Genomic DNA, 26,649 nt, shown 5'->3' on the forward strand with positions numbered 1-26,649 from the left:
GGCAGTGAGGAATGAGCTTCTGGTCATACAAGGTGACAGAGACCAGCAGCCTCCAGCAAGGGAGGATCCAGGACTGGGACATGTTGCCAGTGATGAGGAGGTTAGGAGACAGCTCATCAACAACCTTTTCACATGGGTATAAGTATGCAATGGTGAGCTGACAAAGCACTTTTGTTGCATGATATGTGTCTGGTGTACGATATGTTTGTATGCGTGTGTGTGTTTGCTACTTAACATGATCATCAGTGTTGTTTGGGGTCTATTAAGTTTGTAGTGTCCCAGGTACAGTGGTAACATAAATCCTAACTAGTGTTCACTAGTATAATATTGATGAATCTGGAGATGTGGGCAAATTAATAATGATTTCCTGACTATGTATCTCCTTTCCAAGGTCCTATTGTAGGGGCATGGAAACTTGTGACCTCACACACCCACGATGCAGTGAAAGATTGCAAATTCACTTTGGATCTGGATTCTGTGCCACACACTAACTTCAGTACTGATGCTCACTGTTTGTTCATTTGTGCTTTTGGTCACAGTGTGATATGATTTCATTTAGTGTGAGGGCACCAGGTTGTTCCTGTGGAATAAACCTGTGCTCAACATTGTGGTGTGCCTTGTCTGTTTACACACATCCCAAGTTCATTTACATACTGTATATATGCCCTGATGATCAGTTTTTCTGACACTGATTGTTCTTTGTGCATTGCAATTTTGTTTCATTCACAAACAGTGGAGAAAATACTGATCTATTCCATGTGCCATGGGTGTTGTGTGATGACCTTGTTGTGTGTCTCTGATGCTGTGTCATGTTTCATCTACTCACAAGCCAGTAGGTGAATTCCTGAAGTTGTTTCTCAGCCAATGCCATTGTCATTCCATTAGTAGCATTTTGTGCCTCATTTCAATCAGAACAATAGTGTTTCATTCACTATCTCCCAAAGTTAGACTAAACTTGTAAGATTTGTGGCGACTGTTCACCAGAAATGTTGTCTTTGAAGGATTGATCTCAAGACCAGGTGAGCTACAGAAATCGTTAAAATAGTTGAGCAATAGCTGGAGCCTCCCGGGGTTTTTTGACAAAAATAGAGTATCATTCCCATAATAGCAATTGTCAGTCTTCTACTCATTGTCCCTCAACAATCTGAGCAAGTAATAATGTTGCAATATTGGGCTTTCTATTTGGGGGTAGAGACCCTCAGATATCTTTCAGAACTATAATGTTTGCTTCCACAAGCTTCCAGCCCTGGCAGCTCTTCCACCTTTTCAGAGTAGTCAGTGTTTTCACTCTATTCAGCTCAATATAAAGAGTTTCATGTTCATCAATGGGAACTGGTTAAGCCTCTTCTCACACAATACAATTAATGTGTAGCACTGCAACTGCCTGATCTTCATGTCTGTGCTTACGGCTCACCACTGGCCCTCCCACTGGTTGATGCAGCCCAATTTCTAAGACTGATCTAGAATCATTCTACTCATCAGTACTGCCACACCACTCCTGCCCCTTGACAAGTCCTTATCGCGTTTACCTGTATTTCTATTCTTCACTTTATCAGAATCTGGCTATCCATCTATGCCAATTCTATCAGCTGTTTCTGATTCAGAGCCTCAAACCCTCCAGTCACAACAGACTCCAGCATCAATACCTTTGGTTGTCTACTTTTGACCGTCATCTTTGATAGCTTTGATCTTTCGTAGTACTGACTTGGAAAAAGAATGAAGCACTAGAATGCTTATTGGTTCATCATTGATTCATACCTCTAGTCCTCTATCCACAATATTTACAGGTGATGACTCACTTGTGAATCTAATTACAAAGTTAGTGTTAAAGCCACAACTCATATTACAGGATGGATCCCCATTGTTCACAAGTTAAGTTTCATATTAAGTGAAGTGAAATGTTATCATTGACCGTCTCCCCTTCTTCAGTATACAGACTGTTGTTTGCGTGCTGTGGGTATTCTCAATGCTGAGGGATTTGTAGGATCAATCATGTCTTGCCTTGCAATTTTCCATATAACCTGTGTGGTCAATGGGATTTTTGTTTCCGTTACAGGCATATTTTCTGTCCCAAATGAAGCCTATTCTGTGCGGGTTGTGAGGTCCTCAGTTATGTGGGATCCGTCACCTAACCTTCAACCAAACTTCATTAGAGTATGTGTGTGTCGGTGTCCCTGTATGTGATATTGTGTCTCTCTATTCAAGTGTGCGCACATTAGTATGCCTACTTATTGCAATGGTGGTATCAACTTCTCCCTTTCTATGAGTCTTATGATTCAACCCAGATCTGTGACTGGGGGTGAGTGTCTGAAACGTTTCGGCACTCCATCCATCATCTCCTTGTGTTGCTTTGTTTGCCCTAAGTTGGCAAGGTATGCCCAGGCGTGGGTCCCTTGCTCACTTTACCACTGGATTAAAACTAGCCTGGCTGATGAGGGGTGTTACCACGAAACCAGTCCCAGGATGCTTGTTTCTGGTCGCGGAAGACCTGGCTTGGCAGGTCGGGCTGGACTGTTCCCACAAGGAACAGGGTCAAGACTGATTTGCATATGGCTGGGTCTGAACTGGGGTCATGAAGTGAGCTAGAGAACGATGATGGACTCAACCCAGATCTGTGACTGAGGGAAGTGTCTGAAAACCTTCAGCGCTCCTTCCATCATCTCCTTGTGTTTCCTGTGAATCAATGCATATAGCCTATGCTTCTGGGTTTACTATTATTATTGCTATTACACGTCCTCCAGACTTGTAACTCAAACACTTCACATTAATCTAACTCTACTTGACACGTTTTTACCTTTTCTTACAATGGCTGTTTTCTTTTTCTAAATCTACCTTTAAAAACTAAAATACGAATGACATAAAAGGGATAAGGAAAAGAAGTTCAGTGTTTTGTGTACTGAATCAGCAAATCTGGAATATGAAAGTGTATATTGTTTTACTTTACAGCAAGATAAAAATGGCATAAAAAAGATAAATGCTGAACTTAAAAACAAAATAGAGAAAAGCCTTTAATTGGGAAATCAATCAGATGTTAAAATATAAAAAAAAATATATTAACCTGTATTTGCTCATTCTACTTCTGCAGATTCTAGGTGTTTTAAATAAGATTGGTTGCTATTACCCAAATGGAATAGTAGTCAAATTGTATTTATTTAGTATAGAACTACATTTTATTTCTGTAAAAAAAGTATTTATCCATTTCAATATCTTTTATGCTGCGGTACCAAGGTAAAACACCTGATTTTGAAAAGAGATATCCACTACAATGACATACCTAAAAAATAATTTTAAAAAACACATTATTCTGTAATCTGGCCCTGCACTTATGTTCTTCATTACACAGCAGGCTTATTACCAGCAAGATTTGTTGGGTTCCAAATTTTGCTAAAGCAGAATTATTGTTTGATGAAATAAACAATGTTTTTGGTCCAAGCCCAAATACAATACATTCAAAGAGTGATAGATATACACGTGCTATAGAATATAAACTTACGGCATCTAAACTTGTCTGCTTGCAAGGAAAGGAAAAGGTAAATCCAAGCGGAAGTCGGGCTCCTTTTATTCCCATATAATCCAGGAAATCGGAGATGCAGTGTACAATGTGATCAAAAAGCTTGAAATTAAAGGAATATTATGATTAGTGATCGGTATGCACATTTTAAACTTTTAATGTCCTTTAGTTTAATAGTTTAATACCATTTAAATACAAATTCTACAAATACAATTTGTGTGTGTGTGTATGTATATATATATATATATATATATATATATATATATATTCACATATATATATATTCACTCGAACTTCGAAGGCTTGCGCAAACTTTTACCAACAACGAAGCACAGACCACAAGGTATACCAGCAAAGGTTTATTCTTTCTTCCCCTCGACCTCTACAGCCATGACGCGTTTCAGCCCGGAAGGGCCTTGATCACATGACACGCTCTGTCAGGTGATTGGTTTTTTTATAGCTTTTTTTTCCTCCTCTCTTTTTCTTTTTTTAGGCAATGCTTTAAACAATGCTTTATCAAGTGCTTAACAGTGCAAGTGCTTATATAACCTTATATGCATAAATAAATAAATAATTAATGTTAGCAGGAAAAACAATTTTGTGTCTAAAACAAATGTTAAAACACAATAAATAACTAAAATTGTTTACAATTCGGGCAAATTAAATAAATGTTTCAACTTTGTTAAAATGACGTATTTTAGTAACATAACATTTTAATAAGATTGCAATTGGAGTGTTGTCTGCATAAATGCACTGAAAGTGACTGGCCTTTAGATTGTTCATAGCGAAGTAAAATTGCAGTATAAATACTAAAACTTCAAACCAACAATTCAATAGCCCCTTCAATAGAATTGCAAAGTATACTCATTCAGAAACAAGATGTTACATAATAATTTGCTAAAAAGGTTTCCTGTCTGGGGCGTGGCCGAGCCGAGCCGCAAGATGGCCGCCGTTTAACGGGGCTCTGCCGGCCGAACACATCATCCGACAACCCATCCGTGGTTGCCTCATTGCCCGGGCAGCCAGAGCGGTTGGAACGTGGTGTTGACGTCCTGGGGACCTGGCGGCAGTTTCCGCGGAGGAAATCGGTGCAGTATTGCAGCCGCGCTGGCCCTGCGCTGTGCTGCCGGAAACCCCGCGGGCCGAGGGTCGGCTATCGCTGCAGCGCGAGTCCCCGGCTTGGGCCCTCGCTCGGACACGTGGGGAGACCAGGCGGAGAGGACCTGCGGCGCTGCTGAGATCGGGGCCCGTGGGGCCGGTGAGCCGCATCGGGAGCCTGGGGAGATTGCATGCGGACCGCTCCTGGAAGTAATTCGAGACCCGAGGACACCACGATGACTCCGGTAGGTCCTGGGTGCTGCGGAGCCGCCTGCTAGTGCTGCCGCGGCTGGCGCCGCCGCCGCGGTGTGGACCGCGCTCCGGGGAGCCTGAGTGATCGGCGCTGGCCTGGCTGCTGGAGGAGGTCGCCTGTTCTTCGCTCTCCCGGCCCTGTTTGGGGTTGGGGCTGTTGCCTACTGCTGCCGGAGGAACACTCGCGACAGGCCTGGTGGCGACGCGGCCGGATATAGGTGTGCCACTGAGGGCGGCACTCTCCTTGTACCTTGCGCCCAAGTGGAGTTGGCGCACGCCACTGGACAGGGAGGCTTGGCGACCCGGCTGTAGGGCTGGGCGAGGGTGATGGGCCGCTCCCTCTAATACCTTGAGTCGACGTATCTGCCTGTCCACGCAGCGGCCCCGAACCGCGCTCTCCGTGAGGTGGGGCTGGCCTAGTCCTTCCCTGTCAGCGCGGTGGGCCGATCGTCGCGGCCGCTGGCCTGGGAATTGCAAGTGGAGACCTCCCGAGGAAGCGGCACTTGACTGCGAGGTGTGTTTGCCTGTGATCGCCCCCAACATCGGATCCCCCTGGCTGATCTCCCCTGCGGGATCATGGGCAAGCCGGACAATAAACAGCCGCGGCTACAGTTCGAGAGAAAATCCGCCCGTAACGTGGAAATGGGGCCGGCATCGCAGACAGTGGTCCCTGAGACACAGATGGAGCCCTCACAAGAAGACGACATAAAGGGTATGTTCCGTGAACTAAAGGGCTGTTTGAGGGAAATTGACTCCAAACTTGACACAATGGCACAGCGAATGGAGGGCCTGTCGCGCACAGTCGATCAACATGGGGAACGGCTAACGGCGGCTGAGACGCGTATTGCGGACTGCGAGGAAGGCCTGGGGGAAACCCGGGAACGTTTGCTACACATGGACAAAGTCTTGGATGTAATACGAGGGCGCAATGAGGATTTAGAAGCCCGCTCTCGCAGAAACAACGTGCGCATTCTCGGAATTGCGGAGTCCACAAATATCGGCAACATGGAGCAATTTGTGGAAGGCATGTTCCGCGATTTATTTGGGGCAGAACTGTCGGCAATGTTCTTGATTGAGCGTGCACATCGAACACTTGGTCCTCGCCCGGTGCCTGGGGCACCACCGAGACCGATCCTGGCTCGCGTTCTCAATTACCGTGACCGAGACACTATACTACGGCTATCCCGGGAAAAGGGAGCCCTCACTTTCCAGAACATGGCCATTTCCCTATATCCCGATTTCACACAGGCGGTGCAGGCAGCGAGGCGCGAATTCATACCTGCCAAAAAACTCTTTCAAAAAGTGGGGACCAAATATGCCATGTTGTACCCTGCCAAGTTAAAAATTCACCACAAAGGGAAGCAGCTGATCTTCACGGAGGCGAAGGAGGCGCTGAAATTTGCCAGGAGAGCGGAGCGAACGACTGGGGAACAGCGCGCAAGTCGTGCGACCTCCCCGGTGGACCAGCTGAGCGACGTGGAATGAACTGCCGGACTTTTCTGTGACCCCTGTTATACTACTGTGCAGCATGGCGTCAGGTCAATCTGCGGATGAGTACCCATAACTTACTTGAATGTTTATATCTTGCTGCCTGTGGTGGGTGGTGACGGTAGAACAGACTAGCTGCATCTGGGATCCCACAGACTCATGTTTGGACATAGATTCCACGGGTGACACCGTTAATACTGAGGGTGATGCATAAGTCGTTGCCTGTTGTGTATGATCTGCTTGGGGCTTTGGTAGGTGGAATGTTCGGCCACCCTATTGTTCACCGATGGGGGAGTGTGCAGGTAACCCCACGCCCTCGAAGGGATGATTCCCGTGAAACTGACTTCTTTATGGGTTAAATTGGGGAGGGGTAAGGCATCTCAACCTAATTGGGGGGTTGGAGTGGGAGGTTGGGTGGGGGGGACTGTTTTGTTTGTTGTTATTAACCTGCAGAAATGTCATACACTTTTGATGGACGACTCGGTGTTGCCTCTACACATCCACGCTCTCTTGCTAAGTGTCGGGACTGGTACACTGGATACCCGGCTGCTCGCCCTGCCCCTAGCCCCGCACATTGGCACACTGCTGCGTAGGGACTATTATCCACTGCTCCATTGACCGAGTTACGCTGTCTGACTTGGAACATACGTGGTCTTAATGACCATCGCAAGATTAGGTTGACGCATGCGCACTTGGCCAGACACCACATCGACATATGTCTTCTACAAGAGACCCACCTGTTACAGAAAGCGGGAGACCGATTGCGACATGCTAGGTGGGGTGAGGTACACACGTCTGGATGCTCCAGTTACTCTCGTGGGGTGGCCACCTTAATACGCAAAGGGTTACCATGGCAAACCTTTAAAGTAACTGCCGACTCGGAGGGCAGATATTTAATCATACTGGGGAAATTGTTCCATAAACAGATAATCCTAATTAACACTTACGGTCCCAACACGGATGACCCGGATTTTTTCCGGACAGTCTGGCTAAAGGCACAATCCCTTGGCTCGGGGGAGTACATATGGGGAGGGGACTTCAATGCCGTACTCTCGCTGGAAAATGACAGGGAAGGTGCGGCGCGCACGCATCATCCGCAAACAGCAAATCTTCTTCGAGGTCTAATGGAAGAATATAACTTGTTGGACTCGTGGAGAATCCTGCACCCCGGCGAGCGTGAGGGCACATGCTTCACCCCACACAGAAAGGCGTGGTCTAGATTAGATTTTTGGCTAACAACTCCACATATTCAAGCCTGGACGTCTGACGTGCAACACAGAGCGCGTACTCTATCGGACCACTGTCCGGTTGAACTGGTGCTACGGGTCCCCAAACCATACATCGCCCCATTCACGTGGCAGCTACCTGCGCAGGCCCTGCTAGATCCGGTATTCCGTGAGGAGGTACACCAACATATACTTGATTACTTTGAACTCAACACAAACTCAGTGGCGTCGGTTGGCACCCTATGGGACGCGTTCAAGGTGGTAATCCGGGGCCATTGCATTGCGGGACAGGCTAAAGTGCTGAAGTCCATTAGAAATACACTCCAGAGACTGGAGGACCGCTTACATAATCTAGAAGTACAATATAGCTCGCACCCCTCAGCGGCCACTTTGGCGGAAACACGCGCCGCCCTAACGGAATACCAGGCGGAGGCGGACAGGGAGCTTAAATTTCTACACAGACACGCAACGGCGCGCAGATATGGCGAAGGGGATCGCCCGGGTGGAACATTGGCCCGGCTGCTGCGCTCGCAAAGAGGTTCCTCTTACATTCCTTCTATAGAAACGGCGCAGGGCGACACCGTGCACTCCCCTCCAGAGATACTGGATACGTTCAGGTCCTTCTATAAAAAGTTATACCGCTCCAGGGGTGGGACCGACGCGGCAGACGTTGCTGATTACTTAGACACGGTTCAGTTGATCTGGTTTAATGCGCATCAACAAGGTTATTTCGATCGCCCCTTTGACATTGACGATGTGAAGGAGGCGTTGGGGTCCTTGGCCCCTGGCAAGGCGCCTGGACCGGACGCGACCCATTTACGTAAATTACTAATAGCTCATTCGAGCGACTTTGGCTGACGAGCCCGGTGTCTGCACCTGCGCGCCTTGGAAGGTATTTTACCTATATATATGGCAGTCATCGGCACCCCGCATACCTACCTGCTCCCTGCTGACGAGAGGCAATTACCTCGAAACACGTGTCCAGGGATGGCATTATATTTCTATATACTCGTGGCGTAGGCGTACTCACCGTAGCCACTACACTATCCAGAATCCTTTGGGGTTATTTGCAGCATGACGAGCAGTGTCGCGACCCATTTACGTAAATTACTAATAGCTCATTCGAGCGACTTTGGCTGACGAGCCCGGTGTCTGCACCTGCGCGCCTTGGAAGGTATTTTACCTATATATATGGCAGTCATCGGCACCCCGCATACCTACCTGCTCCCTGCTGACGAGAGGCAATTACCTCGAAACACGTGTCCAGGGATGGCATTATATTTCTATATACTCGTGGCGTAGGCGTACTCACCGTAGCCACTACACTATCCAGAATCCTTTGGGGTTATTTGCAGCATGACGAGCAGTGTCGCGACCCATTTACGTAAATTACTAATAGCTCATTCGAGCGACTTTGGCTGACGAGCCCGGTGTCTGCACCTGCGCGCCTTGGAAGGTATTTTACCTATATATATGGCAGTCATCGGCACCCCGCATACCTACCTGCTCCCTGCTGACGAGAGGCAATTACCTCGAAACACGTGTCCAGGGATGGCATTATATTTCTATATACTCGTGGCGTAGGCGTACTCACCGTAGCCACTACACTATCCAGAATCCTTTGGGGTTATTTGCAGCATGACGAGCAGTGTCGCGACCCATTTACGTAAATTACTAATAGCTCATTCGAGCGACTTTGGCTGACGAGCCCGGTGTCTGCACCTGCGCGCCTTGGAAGGTATTTTACCTATATATATGGCAGTCATCGGCACCCCGCATACCTACCTGCTCCCTGCTGACGAGAGGCAATTACCTCGAAACACGTGTCCAGGGATGGCATTATATTTCTATATACTCGTGGCGTAGGCGTACTCACCGTAGCCACTACACTATCCAGAATCCTTTGGGGTTATTTGCAGCATGACGAGCAGTGTCGCGACCCATTTACGTAAATTACTAATAGCTCATTCGAGCGACTTTGGCTGACGAGCCCGGTGTCTGCACCTGCGCGCCTTGGAAGGTATTTTACCTATATATATGGCAGTCATCGGCACCCCGCATACCTACCTGCTCCCTGCTGACGAGAGGCAATTACCTCGAAACACGTGTCCAGGGATGGCATTATATTTCTATATACTCGTGGCGTAGGCGTACTCACCGTAGCCACTACACTATCCAGAATCCTTTGGGGTTATTTGCAGCATGACGAGCAGTGTCGCGACCCATTTACGTAAATTACTAATAGCTCATTCGAGCGACTTTGGCTGACGAGCCCGGTGTCTGCACCTGCGCGCCTTGGAAGGTATTTTACCTATATATATGGCAGTCATCGGCACCCCGCATACCTACCTGCTCCCTGCTGACGAGAGGCAATTACCTCGAAACACGTGTCCAGGGATGGCATTATATTTCTATATACTCGTGGCGTAGGCGTACTCACCGTAGCCACTACACTATCCAGAATCCTTTGGGGTTATTTGCAGCATGACGAGCAGTGTCGCGACCCATTTACGTAAATTACTAATAGCTCATTCGAGCGACTTTGGCTGACGAGCCCGGTGTCTGCACCTGCGCGCCTTGGAAGGTATTTTACCTATATATATGGCAGTCATCGGCACCCCGCATACCTACCTGCTCCCTGCTGACGAGAGGCAATTACCTCGAAACACGTGTCCAGGGATGGCATTATATTTCTATATACTCGTGGCGTAGGCGTACTCACCGTAGCCACTACACTATCCAGAATCCTTTGGGGTTATTTGCAGCATGACGAGCAGTGTCGCGACCCATTTACGTAAATTACTAATAGCTCATTCGAGCGACTTTGGCTGACGAGCCCGGTGTCTGCACCTGCGCGCCTTGGAAGGTATTTTACCTATATATATGGCAGTCATCGGCACCCCGCATACCTACCTGCTCCCTGCTGACGAGAGGCAATTACCTCGAAACACGTGTCCAGGGATGGCATTATATTTCTATATACTCGTGGCGTAGGCGTACTCACCGTAGCCACTACACTATCCAGAATCCTTTGGGGTTATTTGCAGCATGACGAGCAGTGTCGCGACCCATTTACGTAAATTACTAATAGCTCATTCGAGCGACTTTGGCTGACGAGCCCGGTGTCTGCACCTGCGCGCCTTGGAAGGTATTTTACCTATATATATGGCAGTCATCGGCACCCCGCATACCTACCTGCTCCCTGCTGACGAGAGGCAATTACCTCGAAACACGTGTCCAGGGATGGCATTATATTTCTATATACTCGTGGCGTAGGCGTACTCACCGTAGCCACTACACTATCCAGAATCCTTTGGGGTTATTTGCAGCATGACGAGCAGTGTCGCGACCCATTTACGTAAATTACTAATAGCTCATTCGAGCGACTTTGGCTGACGAGCCCGGTGTCTGCACCTGCGCGCCTTGGAAGGTATTTTACCTATATATATGGCAGTCATCGGCACCCCGCATACCTACCTGCTCCCTGCTGACGAGAGGCAATTACCTCGAAACACGTGTCCAGGGATGGCATTATATTTCTATATACTCGTGGCGTAGGCGTACTCACCGTAGCCACTACACTATCCAGAATCCTTTGGGGTTATTTGCAGCATGACGAGCAGTGTCGCGACCCATTTACGTAAATTACTAATAGCTCATTCGAGCGACTTTGGCTGACGAGCCCGGTGTCTGCACCTGCGCGCCTTGGAAGGTATTTTACCTATATATATGGCAGTCATCGGCACCCCGCATACCTACCTGCTCCCTGCTGACGAGAGGCAATTACCTCGAAACACGTGTCCAGGGATGGCATTATATTTCTATATACTCGTGGCGTAGGCGTACTCACCGTAGCCACTACACTATCCAGAATCCTTTGGGGTTATTTGCAGCATGACGAGCAGTGTCGCGACCCATTTACGTAAATTACTAATAGCTCATTCGAGCGACTTTGGCTGACGAGCCCGGTGTCTGCACCTGCGCGCCTTGGAAGGTATTTTACCTATATATATGGCAGTCATCGGCACCCCGCATACCTACCTGCTCCCTGCTGACGAGAGGCAATTACCTCGAAACACGTGTCCAGGGATGGCATTATATTTCTATATACTCGTGGCGTAGGCGTACTCACCGTAGCCACTACACTATCCAGAATCCTTTGGGGTTATTTGCAGCATGACGAGCAGTGTCGCGACCCATTTACGTAAATTACTAATAGCTCATTCGAGCGACTTTGGCTGACGAGCCCGGTGTCTGCACCTGCGCGCCTTGGAAGGTATTTTACCTATATATATGGCAGTCATCGGCACCCCGCATACCTACCTGCTCCCTGCTGACGAGAGGCAATTACCTCGAAACACGTGTCCAGGGATGGCATTATATTTCTATATACTCGTGGCGTAGGCGTACTCACCGTAGCCACTACACTATCCAGAATCCTTTGGGGTTATTTGCAGCATGACGAGCAGTGTCGCGACCCATTTACGTAAATTACTAATAGCTCATTCGAGCGACTTTGGCTGACGAGCCCGGTGTCTGCACCTGCGCGCCTTGGAAGGTATTTTACCTATATATATGGCAGTCATCGGCACCCCGCATACCTACCTGCTCCCTGCTGACGAGAGGCAATTACCTCGAAACACGTGTCCAGGGATGGCATTATATTTCTATATACTCGTGGCGTAGGCGTACTCACCGTAGCCACTACACTATCCAGAATCCTTTGGGGTTATTTGCAGCATGACGAGCAGTGTCGCGACCCATTTACGTAAATTACTAATAGCTCATTCGAGCGACTTTGGCTGACGAGCCCGGTGTCTGCACCTGCGCGCCTTGGAAGGTATTTTACCTATATATATGGCAGTCATCGGCACCCCGCATACCTACCTGCTCCCTGCTGACGAGAGGCAATTACCTCGAAACACGTGTCCAGGGATGGCATTATATTTCTATATACTCGTGGCGTAGGCGTACTCACCGTAGCCACTACACTATCCAGAATCCTTTGGGGTTATTTGCAGCATGACGAGCAGTGTCGCGACCCATTTACGTAAATCGCCTGGACCGGACGGTCTTCCGGCACAGTTCTACAAGGAATACGCTGACATCCTCGCCCCCCGGCTGCTGGCTGTATACGATGAGGCGGCTGAGTCTGGGATACTCCCCGCGTCCATGAGAGAGGCCCTCATTATTGCCCTCTTAAAACCCGAGAAGGCCGCCCAGAGCTGTGACTCTTATCGGCCGTTGTCCCTTATAAATACAGACGCAAAGATATTTGCGAAAATGCTCGCTTTGCGATTACAACCGGTGATGCCACTAATGATCCGCCCAGATCAATCGGGGTTCGTGCCGGGCCGTTCCACGACCCACAACTTACGGACCCTGTTCGGAGTGTTACACTACTTGGCTCCTCATGTCAAGGCCGCAGTGGTACTATTGGACGCCACGAAAGCGTTCGATTCCCTGGAATGGGCGTTTCTGTTCACCCTGCTGCAGCGAATGGGAGTAAGCGTCGCGTTCATCCGATATATTCGCCTGCTCTATACCAACATCACTGCCCGTGTGAGGGTGAACGGGCTGGTCTCCGAGCCCTTTGGCATCGGTAGGGGCACGAGACAGGGTTGCCCTCTGTCGCCCCTACTATTCGCGATTGCAACCGAGCCCTTGGCAGCCCGGATCAGGCAACATCATGCGAACAGGGGAATTGGATTTTCATCCCGTGCGCTGACCATTTCACTGTACGCGGATGACATCACCCTTTATGTGACTGACCCGCAGGTTAACCTCTCCCCAATGACGAGTGAACTGATGAGGTATGGTCTGCTTTCAGGGGTGACTATTAATTGGGAGAAGTCGGTCCTCCTGCCCTTAACGGAGGCGACATCCCGCTTCACGCCGGATTGCCCGCTGAAGTGGGCGGACGGGCCGGTGCGTTACCTGGGCGTATGGGTTAGCACGGACATGCAGGAACTGTGGACGGAGAACTACGGGAGGGCTGTGCAGTGGATAGAGGAAAGGGTAGGCCGATGGAAACACCTGCCCCTGTCCCTGGCGGGTAAGATAGCTGTGACCAAAATGGTCATACTGCCCAAGCTCCTCTACCTCTTTGTTAATATCCCCCTCCCCTTGCCTAAACACTTCTTGAACAAGATACGATCGCTCATGATCGAACTGGTGTGGGGGGGTAGACAGCCGAGGGTAGCATGGGAGACGCTCACCCTCCCACAAAGACAGGGAGGTATGGCGGCGCCAGACTTCGCGCTATATGCGTATTGTGCGCAGGCGCAATTCCTGCACTATTGGGTACACCCCACGCCGTATCAGCCACATGTGGCGATAGAGGCGGACATGGTTGGCCCGCTCCCGCTCTGCACTGCCCTATATGCACCACACAAGAGCAGGCGAAACGAAATCGATACGGTGCGTGCGCTTCAGTGGGCCTGGGACGGACTGCGCCGCCGGGCCAAGTTAGATCTTCTCTATACGTCGGCAATCCCTCTGCGCGGGAACCCCATGTGGCCCCCGCTACAGAGCATGAAAACGGGAGAACGCGCAGCGTCTCGGGGTCTCCATACGGCGGGAGACGTCTTTCCTGATGGTGTCTTCATCACGTTACCGCAGATGTGCGCTGCGGAGGCCCCGACGGCGCTAGACGCCCTGCTTCATCACCAGCTTCGCCACACATGTAGAGCACTGTTCCCGACATTCCCGGAGCCGCCGCCCAGTCTGATGGCTCTGGAAAATGTCCTGAAGGTGGAATCGGGGCGCAAGCTGATTTCTCGTCTATATAGCCGCATGCAAAGCGATCATCCGGTGGTGACCCCGGCGGCGCGCGATCTGTGGAGCGCTGCGTTGGGAACTGAAATTCTCGATGCCCACTGGGACCTATGCTGCAGAATGCTTGAGACATTATCCCCTAACTACAGACTCCGGCTTATCCATTTTAAGTACATACATATGATATATCGCACCCCACGCAGACTTCATCGTATTGGCTTACGAGACACGGACAATTGTTGGAAATGCACTGCGCGTGGCGCTGACTTCTTGCATATGGCGTGGGAGTGTCCCATGATCGCCCCCTTTTGGGAGGAGGTGCTGCGGCTGGTGTGTCTCATTACGGAGCTTCCGATTCCATGTACCCCTCAGACTGCACTGCTGGGGATCCTACATATGGTCAAGCCTAAACATCGCCGACTGCCGGCCATGCTCCTCCTACTTGCTAAGCGCCAGGTTGCGATACACTGGGGGGCTACCACAACGCCTACTATCAGGGAGTGGCTTAAGAGTGCTGTATACTGCCAGACGCAGCTCACCCTCTTCTGGGAGCTCCTGCCACCACGCACGCGCCCGCGGGACATATGGGGCCCTTTCTCACAGTGGTTGCTTCAAACACCGCTCGATCCGTTGTAGGGCGCTGACCCTCGAGCCGGATGACCGGGGGGAGACAGATGCCGAGATTGCTGAGGGGTTGCAGCGGCTGACGCTGAAGATGTGGGAGATGTTGGGGGTGTATTGGGGGCTGAGACGAGGGGAGATTCTGCTCTTGTGTCTCGCTCTGGCACTATTGTGTGGATACCTATTGGCATTATGGACATCGTTGTATATGGAGGTGACTGTCTTGTCTATACTGGATTCTATACATTCTGCAGTGTATTGTGTTTGTACTGTTGTTAAAATGCAAATAAAAAGAAATTTAAAAAAAAAAAGGTTTCCTGTCTTAAAGTACATTAATAAAGTGCAAGTGCCAATTACTCTACAAGATCTCCGAATCTAGTAAAAGTGATAATAATAAAAACATCTAAAATACCTATAAAAAACCTATAAAATCACCCCTATGTGCAAAATAGTAACTTTATAGAATTTAGCGGTGTTGGCGGCGGATATGTCTACTAGATGATTAACATGTACTGGCTATTGTGTAGAAATGCCATTCATCTAGTATCCTATAGGATTGTATCTATTGAGATAACATGGCAAAGTATATGCTACTTAAAGGCATATATGAAACTCCTCAGTTGCGTTGAGACCTCTGAGATGTTTTGTATCTAAATTCAGAATGTATTTAGTTTCCATAAGTCTCAACTCTTTTTGTCTGTTTCCCCCTCTCTTGTTATACGGAATTGAATCAATTAAAAAGTAGGTAAGGCCAGTTGGATCAGCGTTGTGTGTCTCGTTGAAGTGTCTGGCTACTGGATATAGCTGGTCCCTGTTTTTAATTGCTCTTATGTGCTGCAGTATCCGCTTGTGCGCTTGTAAGATGGTACTGCCAATATATTTGAGACCACAAGGACATTGCAACACATAAATCACATATTCTGATTTACAGTTCAGGGCTTTAGTGACTAATTTTTCATCATCATTGAAAGGTGATGTGTAAGATGTCTGGTTAAGACCATGTTTGCAAGCTTTGCAAACCTTACATTTGAAAAAACCCTTTCTTTGGGCTAGCCAAGTGTTTGTGTTGGTACTGGCAGGGTCATTTTGGACTAGAATATCCTTCATAGATGAAGCCCTACTATATGTGATAGCTGTTTTTTTGTCAAAGTTTGACCTATGATAGGGTCACTTAAGACCAACGGCCAGTTTTTAGTAATCAATTTTTTGATTTCTTTTTCATGTATGCTAAATTGGATGATGAATCTGAATGGCTTTGTCTAAACATTTAGTAGTGTAGCCCCTTTCCTGGAATCTTTTTTTGCTGTTGTCTTGTTCCTTGATGAGGTCATTATCATTGCTACAGATGCGTCTCAGCCTAAGCCTCTCACCATAAGGAATACTATTAATGAGATGCCTAGGGTGAGCACTGCCCGCATGCAACGTAGTGTTGCCCGCCAGCTTGAAATTAAAGGAATATTATGATTAGTGATCGGTATGCACATTTTAAACTTTTAATGTCCTTTAGTTTAATAGTTTAATACCATTTAAATAAAAATTCTACAAATACAATTTGTGTGTGTGTGTGTGTGTGTGTGTGTATATATATATATACACACACATACCCAAATTAATAATGACTGATTCACTTAAACCTTCATTATGAAATGTGGGAGGAATAATAATACATGTAGAAATATAAATATAAATGGCACGAATATTGGTTTTTACTAATACCTTTTCTTATTTGGGGATTTTATTCCACAAGGATGGTTTATGGAACAAGGCCATTGCCAATAGGAAGTTACAATTTAGCAAAGCTTGTATGGGGCTTAGGAGCTTCGCGAGACTATTGGACTCTAACCCACCCAAGGTGATGATGACGATTTACAAGGCCAAATGCCTTAGCATAGCACTTTATGTGGCAGGTTTTGTGGAAACACAAAACATTTTCAGATATGCAACTGAAAACTACTTTTTCAGATATCTTCTTGCAACCCCTAAAAGTGCATCAGTATATGCCACGCCAAACTGAGTGCTCCAATCCTTACAGATTTAATAAGGTTGCAGCCAATTTTTCTTTGGTATAAAATCTGGACTTCAGATCATACAGGCTTAAATCAAGCTATAATCGGGGATTGTCTCAAATCAAGCTCATATATATGTATTTCGTAGCTGGTCTATGTCCAATGTTTTTTCTGTGATATGGGCCATCCTGAATATTTTGAGAAGCCCGAACCATTAGATATTATTAGTAGAAATATTTTGAAAAAGAAAGGAACAACACACCTGGAAAACCTTAGATTGATAACTGAAGTTCCTAAACTTAGTGTTTCAAAAAAATCAATTGATTTTAACCACTTTTAAAATGCATCCTTATCTTAAAACTTTACTAAACGTAAGGCATAGGTTTGTCTTGACCCCCCTAAGACTGGATATATTTCATCGATTAATTAGCTCCCCAAAAATGAACGACTGATCTATAAATTTGGCCAATTGCCCCTGCGACGACACAATACCCTAGAACGCTATGCATGTGGTTCTTTTCTGTAAATTCTATAGTCAACTTAGGAAATGTTACATCCTACTGATAATTAGACCACTCTGTTTTACACAATGCCACCCTGCATATTTATACTTGCATTTACTGCCTACCCTAGAGATCTGTTGTGGAATGTCATCATTTTATCGATAGCTTTTTATGCCAGGAAGAATATTCACTAGCCCATGTTTAGATTGGGGTATAGGGTGTAAATTCCCTATGGATTTAGGTAGCGCGACCAAGAGACATTGGTATTGAATGTGTAATACATTGCATCTGTGCACATTTTTTATTGAACTAGATCTATGTATTTTAGGACCAGATAAGATGGAGGACATGGCGGACCCTTTCTTGCACTGGTTCTGCTCAAGTATAGGCCAACAGTCCAATGGAAATTTGTGCTGCTTTATTTTCTTATCTTGAATGCAAGATGAATTTGACGAAACAATTTACCCAAATATGAATGTATCTTTATCTTCTATTTCTACCTCAATAGTTGTATATTAATTCCCATACAATTGCAACTAATTATTAAGAAAGTGTTTTATATAGTGGGCTCTTTGAAATATCTGGGTAGGACTCGTATTCAAGTCTATGCTCTTTGAAATTTGGCAGCTATGTGCATTAATAATTTTCGCTTGTTTTAATATTGTATCTCCTTTTATGCATACATTTTTGTTTAACGGTATGAACTGAATATTTATGTTTTATGCTTCCGAATAAAGTTATTAAAGAAAGAAAGATACACATATGATTTTAAAATTATTAAAACTCTTGTTGTTTGGTATTTTGTTTTGTAGTTGCAGGATACATGTATAACATGTTATACTGCTTTACATCAATAGTAAAACATACTTTTTAACCTGGCATCCTTGGCGTGGTTTTCTCCCTAACTTTTTGCCATCCTGTTTGCTGATTTCATATTTGCTGGCTTTTGGACTCTGCACTCTGTTAACCAGTGTTAAAGAGCTCTCTCCTTAAAACATGGTAGAATTAGCGTATACCCAATTGACATATTTAATTTACTTGTAAGTCCCTAGTAAAGTGGCACTACCTGTGCCCAAGGTCTGTAAATTAAATGCTACTAGTGGGACTGCAGCACTGAATGTTTCATTCACCTAAGTAGTACTTTAAACATGTCTCAGTTCTGCCACTGCAGCCTGTGTATGCATTTTTTAATAGCAATTTCGACCTGGTAAAATAAACCTTTTGCCAGGCCCAAACCTTCCCTTTTAAAACATTTAGATGCCCCCTAGCATAGGCCATGGACAGCCCAGAGGGAGGGGTGCAGTGTTTTTAAAAAGGTGGACATATAATTTTGAGTTTTACATGTCCTGGTAGCGAAAAACTCTTAAATGTGTTTTTCACTACTGCAAGGCCTACCTCTCCTATAGGATAACATTTAAGTTACCTTATTATATTTAAAAAGCTCTTATTTCCAAATGGGAACAGGTGGTAAGTTTATGTTTGTGTCTTTGGAATTGGAATCAAAAATCCTAACTTTTGGTGAAGTTGGAATTTACCTTAAAATTTTGAAACTGCCACTTTTAGAAAGTTGTCATTTTCCTGCATTTGCCACTTGGTGCCTGCAGCCTGTCTTTGGTCACATGACTGGGTTAAGTTGACAGTTTGGGTTTATGTATTCCTTCTAGACAGCAACACACAATAGAGAGCGGAAGTGTGCCTGGATGGGCTATCACTTACAGGATGGGAGGGAGGAGCTGGGCACTTGAATAGGGTATGTCCTGCCTCCACACAAAGAACTGCATAACCACTGTAGTCAGCCTGGGGGCAGGGCAAGGAAGGCAGGGCACCTGTGCACTTCAAATCAAGCCCCTATAAGTTTCTCCTACTTCAAAGGCAAAACTGGTAATAAATATTCAACCTCAGACACCAACTCTTCAGTACACTTCTGGACCTGTGGTTACTCTGCCAGAAAGGAGGACTGCTCCGCTGCTAAAAGGACTGCCGCTCTGTTGGAATGCTTCCCTGCTGTGCTGACCTGCTACCCTCTGGCCTGGATGAGAAGGACTGGACCTGCATCTGCTGAACCCAGGACCCCATAGTGATTCAAAGGGCTAGCTGGCTGGACTCCTGGCTTGAGCCTCAGGGACAGAAGGCTCATACAATCTCGACCCCAGCACCTGTACTCTGCCATCTGTGAGTCTACCCTGTCAAGTGGTGTCACGCTAGTCCTGGAATCTTGGAAATGGCCCTAAGGTGTTCCACCAAGCTCTACGGATCCATCAGAACCATAGGCATATTATCTGCTGAGCAACCGTGAGCAGAACCAACACATCGCCACCGCTGCATGGGTCTTCCCTGCCTGAAAGACCCATATCACATGCCTCATCGGAACTGTCTCTGTGCAATGCATCCTCGGCATGCGTCCTTGGGACGAACTCCGCATCGCAGCCTTGCAGTTCCTTGGAGTTGATCCATCACCCCAACTGCCCGATGCATACTCGATGCCAACTTCCACTTCACAAACAGGATCCTTGACGACAACACAGGACCTCACATCGCAGCCTAGCCGCATCTCGGAGCAGACACATTGCTTCAGTTGTGCAATGCATCATCGCAATGCTCTGCAAATCAGGATTTAAGGTAATTTGTTCAGCAGTCCTAACTAGGTCCCTGTAGAAAGTCTGCGCTCCATCGCGGTAGGCCTGAACTTGTGACTCTGTCCCGGTCTGGTACGACCAGATATCCACATTTGGCGCTTTGTGTTTTGTGGCGCTATTTTTACGGAAATCTTCAAATCTGCATATCGCCAGTTTACTGATTGGATTCTTGTCGTTCTGGTCTTGTTTTATATATTAAACATTGCCCTGTGTTTTTAACATTGTGTGAGATCCTTTTTCTGTGGTGTTGTCACTTCATTATTGTTTGAAGTGTTGCACAAATACTTTACACATTGCCTCTAAGTTAAGCCTGACTGCTCTGTGCCAAGCTACCCGATGGTTAACCACAGGTTAATTTAGGCTTGGATTGTGCCTCACCCTGACACGGACTGTAGTTGCTGCTTAACCAGGGCTCACACCCAAGTCAACCAACAACCCAATTTCTTACATTGATGATCAGCAGTCATCAGTACTTGTGTTGTGCAGTGCAATACAGTGATTTTGTGTGACACTACCATCCAATATTGGAGATCAATTCGAGTTTAAACTTCTCCTTAACTGGCCTTTTTGTTTTTCCAAATTTTCTCTTGGACTGTTGTGCCTGAAACCACACCTTGAAGAATGGAGTTTGAGCTGGCCCACATTGATGCCTACACTGTGGCCCAGCTCACAGAGTTCTGCAAGGAGAGGGGACTTCCAGTTAAGAGCACCAGAAGGAAGATGGAGCTCTAAAAAGCGCTGAGGGCCTCGTGGAAGTTCACCACATATTAGTGTTACATTTCATATAGGTACCCCGATATAGGTCCAGGTAACATAACCCTTCACCTACATTGTCTCCTATATTACATACATAACGGATTTGAGGGACTGACCGTTCACATAGTTACAATACTACACACAGTTCGTAGGGTTTTTCCCTGAACACTGGCCCCATAAATTATGCATGAGGATTCTTAGTTTCTTGTAATCAAAGCAGGACCAGTAACTCCTGCATAATAATGATGTATAAAGTTCATTCCCGACGTCATCCTAAGTCCGACACTGGTACAGCAAGGTAGAACCCCTGTGGATACCTTAGGGTATATAAACATCACATCTTGCTGAGATAGTTAGAGGAGATCATGACTTCCATGCTGAAACATTGACGCAAGACGCTGAGGTTCCTGCATGCAGATACTCAAGCTTGCATTGGTCTGACATCTCTCGCGGGGTGTTCAGCTCAAGGCCAGAATGGGGTCCCGCAGGCTAACATCAGGTAATGGGGTTGGCTTTATCCTAGAGGGATTCTTGGCTTTACACCTACTCACATGCTAGGTACACAGTTAGGGTTGCATTGTAGGAGTACGCATTTTACGGTCATGTATTTTATACACTTGCCTACATTTATGATTTTAGCAAAATGGTAGAAACCTACCATCTGTTTACTTTCTTAGTGCTGCTACTCATTTATATATGCTACTGTCTACTGGTGATTTCAGTGAACCTATTTTACGCTAGAATAACGACTGTCAATAAAAACTTATTGAAAACGTCTCAACCGTTTATTCTGTATATCTCCCTGAGAACCAGTGAGCACGAGTGACTGAGCGAGAAGTAAGTTACTGTTTCCACGGTCCTGAGGGATCAGGGTTGTCATGTTCGACAGTTGCCAATAACTATTCTCTCCTTGGTAAGAGGAGGTTATAGTGTCATTGTGAGCTAGTTGGTACACAGGTCAACATACCCGGTGGGGGTGTCTGGAATAAGTCTTGACACCAGTCCCGCAGTATATGTTGTCTAAACGCACAGATCCTATATAGGTCTTATAGGAACTACACAACATGGCGCCGCCAACGTTGGTATTGGCACTTACTTAACAGTCAAATCTGAGTAGTTTGGTCGTGCTATTCTCAGAGACCCCTACTCACATTTTCCCCAGAGACGTCTGGTGTGAGAGGGAACAAATATGCCACAGCTGAGTAGGAAAATTCCTATGTATTGGCTGTTGGTTTAATCAAGCTTGAAGGATACAGTGTTCCTAATTGTGCATACCACCTTATCTCAGTTCCCTTGAAACGCTCTCCTTTCTAAAAAAATAATGACTGAACAGAGAGACGTAGATGACGGAAATGCACTAAACTTCTCAGCCAGACAATGCAGATGCAATATACATTGTAGATAATGTTAGAAATGCCGTCACCCTAAAACTAGCAGCATATGGTGTTACAATTAGGGGTGGGCAAGTGACTTTTGTGATTGAGGCACACGTATCATATAGAAGAGAGGTGTTCTATTCATGGATTAAATTCCTGCAGGCAAATGCACAAACCAAAACATTTCACTACTATGTAAAAGATGATATACCAAATGAATATAGTCCATATGAGGACATTGAATTTCCACTCACTTACGAAGAACACCTCTACTGGTTTAAAGGCGCCCTCCCCCATACAAGAAATAGAGTAAGACTCGGTCTGCTCGGAAGACATGGAGCAACATGGCCAGTTTTAGCAGCATACACACCACATCCTTACATTGACACAATGCCAGGAGGAGACATACTTGTGCAGCATAAATAATTAATAAGACTTTACAGAAACATGACACAGTTTGTGTTGAGAACAATCACACTTCAGCCTAAACCAGCTACACAAACAGCACCAGTCCAAGCTCCTACAACAAACATTACACCACAAACACTGCACGCAGTAATGGGTAAAATGCCCACAAAATGGGAACAAATGCCCTTCCGGATAGCACAGAAAATTACACAACTGGAGGCGGTGTTTCCACACACTGGTCCTAAGGAAAAGCATAGAATACTTACTTGCCAATGGGAATAGCTCCCTCTATAGAGGATTGTACCTCTTGGGGCACAGTCTTCGCTGCAATGTATACCAGGAAACATGGTATGCCTTCTTTAGCGGTAATACCAGATGTATTAAGACAAATACAGAACAAGTATGGAGCAGAGCCTGCTCTAAACTTGGGGATGAAGTTGTTAAATAACTTTGCCCAGGTTTCTGCCATGATATTGGCAAATCTTAAAGGAGAAGCAGCATCAGTGGCAATAAGCCAACGCCTGAGAAAGTTCACTCCATTACAACAAGAGACAGAACTACCTAAAATAATTGAAACTGCATATGCAGAGTTAGGTAGAGAAAGTTTGGGAGCTAGACCTGTAAAACCCCAACTAATAGGGAGTTCAGATAAAGAACAGGCAAAGCAAACACCAGTTTCTTCAAATAAGAAATGGGACAATAATAAACAACAAAATAACAGATCTCACTCCATGAGAAGGTCTCCTCAACAGGAGCCCCCAGAAAGGAGATATAATCTTAGGAATAGAGATAACATTAAAAAACCTGACAGGTCTCATGCTATTGATACTCGTTCCTCTCGTTCCTTTCAGGGTTCATCAAAAAGCTCTGAGAGGGAGGTGCAGTCAGATCAAAGACGAGAAGAGCGTACAAAGTCCAGAGACAAGCAACACACTTCAGACTACGCTTTAAAGAAAGAAGAAAAACCTAAAGCAAAACCTCAATTTAAAAAGAAGAAGGTAGCAGGTCTCAAAGGTGGACATGCCCAGAATTCTGAGGACTCAGCTACTGAACGGGAACTCCAACGATGTAAGACAGCGCGGCCGAGGTAACAATAGCTCGCCGGAACCTGATGGAATTTCTGGTGACAGCGGAGTTGAGTGAGTATATCACAGTAGAAACACCTGATACCAGGGTGAGTGTCCCACACAAGTTACATGAAATAGCACTCCAAATGGAGGGGGCAAGCCGAAACAAGTTAAGGGTCTCTTTTGGGAGAGCCTAACTTCTGGCTATGACATCCTATTAGCGGAAAAAGATTGGCCGCTTACTATTGCTATGGAATGCCCAAAGGGGGAAACTGTAATTTTTCCAGTTTTCTCCGACCTACTCGCCGCACACCTAAGACATACATACACACAGGAGTGGGCAGTAGCCCTTGCTCCAGCATTATACCGGAACCACGTAGGGTGGGATGAAGAGTCACTCCACCACGTTATTCCGATAAAAACAAACCCAACTCCACAAAGGCAGTATCCCATAAAACCGGACCCTAAACAACAGGTCAGGGAGATCTTAGATCAACTTGAATACCAAGGTGTAATTGAACCATGCACCTCATCAATGAACAATCCTTTGTTTCCCGTGATGAAATCCAACAATTCATATCGTCTAGTTTTAGACTACAGACACTTAAACTGCACAAAAACATTTGCAGTTCAGAATGCACATAGTGCCGCATTAATGAAAAACATTGTGCGGAAAAAATACAAACAACACTAAATATCTCAAATGGATTTTTCTGCCAAAAAATAGCGCCTGAAAGCAGATATTTGACTAGGGTCCCAGCGTAAATTCAGTCTACTTCCCCAAGGGTATAACAGCAGGCCGGGGTTATTCTCAAGAAGGGTAACAGAGTTACTACAAAATTTGGTTGAAGATGCATTATCCTATGTAGATGATATTTATCTAACGGATGATGACTTAGAGGAACATTTGACCAGGGTGAGCACCATAATTTAATTTTGGGTTTCGCCTCTGAGGGCTACAAATGTAATTTAAAAAAAATCAAGAATAGCCCACCTCAATGTCCTATTTTTGGGATATGAGCTTTCAAGTGAAGGCAAAGACTGGCAGCCCACTTTTTAGAAAAGTGCGCACTGCTACAACCTCCAAAATCATAAAAGAAATTACAGTCCATACTGGAATTTTTTAATTTTGACAAAACATACATTTTGGATTACGCAGAAAGAGTAAAACCTTTCTACGACCTAATAAAACCTGACTTTTCAGTTAGACAATGGACACAGGAACAGACGGATATCCTTAGTTCCCTACAAGCTGATACGATATCATCAAAACACTTACAGACACGCGTAAACGTACACAACCTGGTGATTCTCGTTTTCAATCTGGGTACACTTACTTTACATTTATTGAAGGTGAAACAGTACCAATTTCTTATAAATCGCATTTGTACACCAACGCTGAAATGCGTTTCGCTCCTACAGAGACATTTCTGACAGCAGTACAGACTGCTGTAGTGAGAGAAAGAGCACTGGCTCAGGGGAAACAAATAATTGTTGTGACCCCGGTACTGGCCTTAGAGGCTGCCACAAAGGCAAGTGTCCAAAATGCAAAAGCGTTACATCCAAGATGGATACAATGGGCTAATTCTCTCACTTCAACAGATGTAGAAAACTGATATGACCCTAGTCTAAAAACACAAGCATTCCTGCATTATCAACAAGAATATCCTCTACCAAATGAAATAATGCCTTTAGATTGGTATGAAAACATTATTTATACTGATGGATCTGCTCATCCGGCCATAGGGAGTGAGCAACAATACAGTGCAGCATGTGCTATTGTAAAAGGTAGGTGGGCAAGTTCTGTCCAAACTGTACAAAAACTCAAGTCTCTTGGAGACTGCACGGCTCAGTTGGCAGAATTAAAAGCACTCCTACTGGCAATGACAAATACGGATCCAGAATTCCTCACACTAATAGTGGGTGATTCCTTTTACTGTGTCCAGTCGTACAACACTCCGCTATTGGGGACAGAACGGGTACAGAGATGCAAAAGGTGGCACAATTAAACATAGAAAACTATGGGAACAGGTAGCAGAGTTAAAGAACGAACTACCAAGAGCTCACGAGATACACACGCTGAGTCATCAACGTGATGGCGTTCACGTTGAAGGGAATTCATTGGCTGATGAGGCCGCGAAGGGGGCAGTACGCACTGCATCCGTAGCTGCAATCACCCATTCAAAAATGAGGGTAGACGGTAGCACAATGGTAGCTGTGATTGCTTCACGAAACAACAGCAAAGCACTACCTAAAGGTTTTCCACTCAAATACTACTACAAGTTAGAGGCAAACAACGTTCCATTTGCTTAGATTCCTGGAGTGGGGGAAAGAGTACCAAACATGGATAGCAGATTAGGTTTAATCTTGGCTGCACACAAGGGTCTGGGTTCTGTTTACGCAGGAGTTACGGCGACAGTTTCTTTACTGAAACAACTCTATTGGTGGCCAGGGTTAACAAAGCAACCCAAAGACTTCGTCTTAAAGTGCGATATCTGTCAACAGATAAAAGGGTCCACCGTAGCACATCCAGCGCAGACACCATTATTAATATCAGACAGACCGCTTGCGTGCATTTACCTGGACTGCCACCCCCTACAATCTGATGGGGCTTACAAGTATATCATGGTTGCAGTGGATTCCTGTTCAAGATTCTTATGGGTATGGCCTCAGCACTCGGCTGACGCCCGATCTGTTATAGATTTGCGAGTTTTCATAGGGACATACGCAGTTGGTACATTACATTCTGACCGTGGCCCTATGTTCAGCTCTAGGGCTTACAAGGAAGCCATAGGAAGTTTGGGTGTAGCATTGCGGTACTCCTTTCAGTACCATAGAGGAAAATTCGGTTGTGGAGAGGAAAAAAACGGGATTTAAAGCAATCTTTAACAGCTAGGATATTAGGATTGGGTGGTAGTTGGGTC

At 46.0% G+C, this 26,649-nt stretch overlaps 1 protein-coding gene across 3 annotated transcripts in view; it reads right to left on the reverse strand.

The window, feature by feature from the left end:
- Positions 1 to 26,649, reverse strand: part of HK1 (hexokinase 1) — a 1,728,681-nt gene that overhangs the window by 550,437 nt on the left and 1,151,595 nt on the right. For all 3 annotated transcript variants that reach the window (XM_085603586.1, XM_085603588.1, XM_085603587.1), the window contains one exon: positions 3,494 to 3,613. In XM_085603586.1, coding sequence (XP_085459712.1) covers positions 3,494 to 3,613 — 120 coding nt within the window. The remainder of the gene's footprint in view (positions 1 to 3,493; positions 3,614 to 26,649) is intronic.

This window comes from Triturus cristatus, chromosome 1_2 (assembly GCF_964204655.1).
Source record: "Triturus cristatus chromosome 1_2, aTriCri1.1, whole genome shotgun sequence".
In the NCBI taxonomy this organism is placed as follows: domain Eukaryota; kingdom Metazoa; phylum Chordata; class Amphibia; order Caudata; family Salamandridae; genus Triturus; species Triturus cristatus.